The sequence below is a fragment of the Hermetia illucens genome, chromosome 2, assembly GCF_905115235.1.
Source record: "Hermetia illucens chromosome 2, iHerIll2.2.curated.20191125, whole genome shotgun sequence".
NCBI classification, from domain to species: domain Eukaryota; kingdom Metazoa; phylum Arthropoda; class Insecta; order Diptera; family Stratiomyidae; genus Hermetia; species Hermetia illucens.
This window is the reverse complement of record NC_051850.1, coordinates 78,026,688-78,032,432: the sequence shown is the minus strand read 5'-3', so window position 1 is coordinate 78,032,432 and position 5,745 is coordinate 78,026,688. Positions and strand designations below refer to the sequence as shown.

The 5,745-nt window shown below is 38.8% G+C and overlaps 1 protein-coding gene across 1 annotated transcript; it reads left to right on the top strand.

Moving 5' to 3' along the window:
* The first annotated feature begins 1,340 nt into the window (after nt 1-1,340).
* Nucleotides 1,341-2,323, top strand: LOC119648475. Its single transcript, XM_038050238.1, has 2 exons — nt 1,341-1,620; nt 1,779-2,323. Exons 1-2 carry the CDS (start codon nt 1,341-1,343, stop codon nt 2,321-2,323), a joined length of 825 nt encoding a protein of 274 aa, XP_037906166.1.
* Nucleotides 2,324-5,745: the final 3,422 nt, after the last annotated feature.

The window sequence follows — 5,745 nt, the reverse complement described above, 5'->3', positions numbered from 1 at the left end:
CACGTATGTTTGTGGACCGCTTTCCGCGCAAACCAGGTACTTCCAACAACCATTTCGTGTGACCCTGCTAATCGAATAATCCGCAGTCCGTTATCATTTGTTTTTTCGTGTAAGCTATGGGAGCCATCGTATCGCCTGAATACGGGCTCCTTCCCTACTTGGTTGTTAAAATCCCCAAGTATGATTTTGATATCATATCTGGGACAGGCTTCGAGGATTCGTTCTACTGCCTCGTAGAAGGTATCCTTCTCCGACTCTGCAGTCTCCTCTGTAGGGGCGTGAACGTTTATGAGGCTTATATTTCTAAATTTGCCTCGGAAGCGCAGAGTGCACAGCCGTTCGCTTATGTTTTCAAAGCCGAGAACAGTAGGTTTCATTTTTTGGCTGACTAAGGAACCTACTCCGAGCACATGGTTTACTGGATGACCGCTATAATATATGGTGTAGTGGCTCTTCTCCAGGAAACCGGTCCCTGTCCATCGCATCTCTTGCAACGCTGTTATATCAGCCCTATATTGGGGCAGGGTATCGGCTAGCTGCTCATCAGCTTCATCTCTGTACAGGGAGCGCACGTTCCATGAGAAAATGCGCAAATCGTTATTCCGTTGTCGTTGCCGGGTCCGTCGTTTTAAAATCCGTCCAGTCCGAGGCTCCTGTTGTGGCTTCGTAACAAGTTGTTTTCCGTGTAGGGTTGTCAGCCCTACCCAACCCCCAACCTGGAGGACCAGTTGGTACAATTTGTCCCGTTTTTAGGCGCGGGAGACTCGCCTTCATCCTTCTCCGTCTGCAGCTTTTCCTTAAGAAAGGGTTCCCAGCGGTCACCACGTGGCGGTGGAGATAGGGTTTGGTAGTAGAGCTATTGGTGTTGGTTCAGCAGGCATTTCCCAGGTTTTATGCTCCATCGTGGGTACCAATCCACGTTTCGCCCTGGGACCTATACTACCCTTTGACCATCGTCATCACTTGACATTTTAGATTGAGTAGTTCAAACGAATGTACCACTGTTGAATCCCCAATAAAAGAAAGTTTATGATACATTAATGAAGGCAACTGATGATGGAAATGGTGGCTTATATTTCCTGGATGCCCCTATTGGAACTGGTATGACATTCCTGAAGTCATTAATTTTAGCCACTGTTCGTGCGAAATCCAACATTGCGCTTGCAGTTGCTTCTTCTGGAATAGCAGCTACATTGTTGGAAGGATGCCGTACGCCTCAATCAGCATTAAAATTGCCGTTAAATCTTCAAACTATTGAAGAACCATGTAATATTTCAAAAAACCCCGGAATGACCGAAGTTTTATCAGCATCGAAAATCATAATATAGGACGAATGCACAATGGCGCATAAACGTGCATTAGAAGCACTTAACCAAACATTGAAAGATCTACGCAATGACTCGAGATGTTTTGGAGGCGCAATGATTTTACTGTCTGGCGATTTCCGTAAAACACTGCCAGTAATTCCAAGATCAACGGCTGCCGACGAAATAAACGCTTGCCTCAAATCATCGAATCTATGGCGCTATGTGAAGAAACTTCAGCTAACAACAAACATGAGAGTTGCATTGTTTAATGATCCATCTGCGGAAGATTTCTCTGAGCAATTGCTTACTATCGGTAATGGTCGAGGACCGGTCGCCGAATCAAGCGGATTCATTTCTTTTCCTCAGAATTTGTGTAACTTTGTCTCATCCAAACACGAACTTATCAATAAAGTATTCCCAAACATAATTACTAACTACAAAAATAATGAATGATTGAGTGAGCAATTTTAGCGGCTAAGAATAAAGATGTAGATGACCTAAACTACATAATTCAGAATGACATCATTGGAACAATGCATTTATTCAAATCAATTGGCTGTCTAACAAACGAAGATGAAGCTACCAACTATCCAACTGAATTTTTAAACTCCTTGGATATGCCTGGCTTACCACCGCACAATTTACGCCTCAAGGTTGGCTCCATAGGAATTATGCTTCGAAACATAAAGCCACCAAAACTTTGCAACGGTATGCGTTTGGTGGTAAGTAAATTGAATAATGTGATTTACGCGACGATACTCAAAGGAAAATTTGAAGGTGAGGAAGTTCTCATTCCGAGGATCCCGATGATCCCAACCGATATGCCGTTTGAGTTTAAAAGACTTCAATTTCCGATCCGTCTTGCATTCGCCATGACCATTAACAAATCACAAAGACAATCCTTGAAAGTTTGTGGTCTGAATCTAGAAAATCATTATATTTATATTTTTGCTAATAAAAAATTGAATGGAATAAAATCCAAAGTCTGCTTATTTATTGCCTCTAAGGCGGAATAGAGTTCGCCGGGTCAGCTAGAATGTACATAAATAGTACGTATATTAAATACGGCTGGTTTAATGTACAAATATGTCTATCTGAATTGGGCACTACCCGCAAACTTCATTAGCACGCATATACTATATACCTACATACAGACATGTCTGTTTGGAGTAATTGATATTCATATACAAATGACTAAAAAACTGAAACAAAATAATTCTTTCCGAGCCCATTCGTATGAACTCACTTCATTATGATATTGACGAATTGATATGTGATGATGTAAAATGCACGAAATTCATAAAAAATAGCAAAGTTTCACCCCTTTATTAATAATAGTTGGATTTTCTTCAAACTTGACCAAATTGTGCATTATCTTATCCCTTGCACCCATGACTTCTGAGATGGACATAAGCGGGGTTCCCGGGTAAATTTCTAAAATTGATAAACATACTGTTATTAACTTTATTTGTGCAGATATCGGAACCGGATGTATTTTGAGGCTTAGATTTTGTAGAGATGCACTACTGTGATTTTTTCCAGTTTTTCCGATTGGATGGGTTCTGAGAACGAGACCTGTTACACTTTATGGGGGTGATATTTTGAGCCCTCACTCAGTCAGTTTCACCTTAAAAAGGGCTGGGGGGAAGTTTATGATACATTAATGAAGGCAACTGATGATGGAAATGGTGGCTTATATTTCCTGGATGCCCCTATTGGAACTGGTATGACATTCCTGAAGTCATTAATTTTAGCCACTGTTCGTGCGAAATCCAACATTGCGCTTGCAGTTGCTTCTTCTGGAATAGCAGCTACATTGTTGGAAGGATGCCGTACGCCTCAATCAGCATTAAAATTGCCGTTAAATCTTCAAACTATTGAAGAACCATGTAATATTTCAAAAAACCCCGGAATGACCGAAGTTTTATCAGCATCGAAAATCATAATATAGGACGAATGCACAATGGCGCATAAACGTGCATTAGAAGCACTTAACCAAACATTGAAAGATCTACGCAATGACTCGAGATGTTTTGGAGGCGCAATGATTTTACTGTCTGGCGATTTCCGTAAAACACTGCCAGTAATTCCAAGATCAACGGCTGCCGACGAAATAAACGCTTGCCTCAAATCATCGAATCTATGGCGCTATGTGAAGAAACTTCAGCTAACAACAAACATGAGAGTTGCATTGTTTAATGATCCATCTGCGGAAGATTTCTCTGAGCAATTGCTTACTATCGGTAATGGTCGAGGACCGGTCGCCGAATCAAGCGGATTCATTTCTTTTCCTCAGAATTTGTGTAACTTTGTCTCATCCAAACACGAACTTATCAATAAAGTATTCCCAAACATAATTACTAACTACAAAAATAATGAATGATTGAGTGAGCAATTTTAGCGGCTAAGAATAAAGATGTAGATGACCTAAACTACATAATTCAGAATGACATCATTGGAACAATGCATTTATTCAAATCAATTGACTGTCTAACAAACGAAGATGAAGCTACCAACTATCCAACTGAATTTTTAAACTCCTTGGATATGCCTGGCTTACCACCGCACAATTTACGCCTCAAGGTTGGCTCCATAGGAATTATGCTTCGAAACATAAAGCCACCAAAACTTTGCAACGGTATGCGTTTGGTGGTAAGTAAATTGAATAATGTGATTTACGCGACGATACTCAAAGGAAAATTTGAAGGTGAGGAAGTTCTCATTCCGAGGATCCCGATGATCCCAACCGATATGCCGTTTGAGTTTAAAAGACTTCAATTTCCGATCCGTCTTGCATTCGCCATGACCATTAACAAATCACAAAGACAATCCTTGAAAGTTTGTGGTCTGAATCTAGAAAATCATTATATTTATATTTTTGCTAATAAAAAATTGAATGGAATAAAATCCAAAGTCTGCTTATTTATTGCCTCTAAGGCGGAATAGAGTTCGCCGGGTCAGCTAGAATGTACATAAATAGTACGTATATTAAATACGGCTGGTTTAATGTACAAATATGTCTATCTGAATTGGGCACTACCCGCAAACTTCATTAGCACGCATATACTATATACCTACATACAGACATGTCTGTTTGGAGTAATTGATATTCATATACAAATGACTAAAAAACTGAAACAAAATAATTCTTTCCGAGCCCATTCGTATGAACTCACTTCATTATGATATTGACGAATTGATATGTGATGATGTAAAATGCACGAAATTCATAAAAAATAGCAAAGTTTCACCCCTTTATTAATAATAGTTGGATTTTCTTCAAACTTGACCAAATTGTGCATTATCTTATCCCTTGCACCCATGACTTCTGAGATGGACATAAGCGGGGTTCCCGGGTAAATTTCTAAAATTGATAAACATACTGTTATTAACTTTATTTGTGCAGATATCGGAACCGGATGTATTTTGAGGCTTAGATTTTGTAGAGATGCACTACTGTGATTTTTTCCAGTTTTTCCGATTGGATGGGTTCTGAGAACGAGACCTGTTACACTTTATGGGGGTGATATTTTGAGCCCTCACTCAGTCAGTTTCACCTTAAAAAGGGCTGGGGGGAAGTAGATTCTTCGTGAATGGAATTGTAGTATTTCACTCGAATGCCAATTATTCTCGTCAATTATGACGCAGCATCTTATTTGTATGGCTTAGGATGCTGTTAATTCGCACGAAATTGCCAAGTTTGAACTGCTATAACTTTGACGCTAATAGTTGGATTTCCATGAAACTCGGCACGCGCAAGTTTTGGTGTTGAGCGGAGGGGAGTATTAAAAAAAATAAACACAAAAGGATCACTTTCAAATCGAACTTTATTACACACAACAGAACTTATAATTCAACTTTACAGATTAATACTTTAACGGGCAGCGTTACCGCGTCGGTGGCGAATATAGAACAACTGGGCGCGGGAAGCTACATGTACACCACATTTATGGAAACTGCAATTTTGCTGATTAAGTGATTTACCGGAAACAAATGAAAAAGATGCTGACGCAATGTCTGCACTTTGGAATGTTAATGTTGACCCTTTGTTTGGTCTAGGTATAGTTTTACATCTTGAAGTATTTTCGCGTGTTTATTCGTGTTGTTGGTATATGTAACTTCCCTCTCCTCTAGATTAGAATTCTCCTGAATTCGTTGACCTATTTTAATATTATAATTTTTTTCTGTTTTTATGTATACAATTATTCCAAAGGTCAAAAGTACGATAAATATGATGAAAATTGTGTTCAATCCATATGACACTGTTTTGTGAAATTCTAATTCTTGAATTTTTTCAATATTATTAAAATTATCTAATATTATTTCATCAAAAGTGATTTTGTTTGAAAAATTATAAGAATTTTCGTTTACAGGATAATAGAAACGTTGTTGGAATTTCTGTTTTCGGTTTGAAAATTGATGATCTAGAATTTTAATT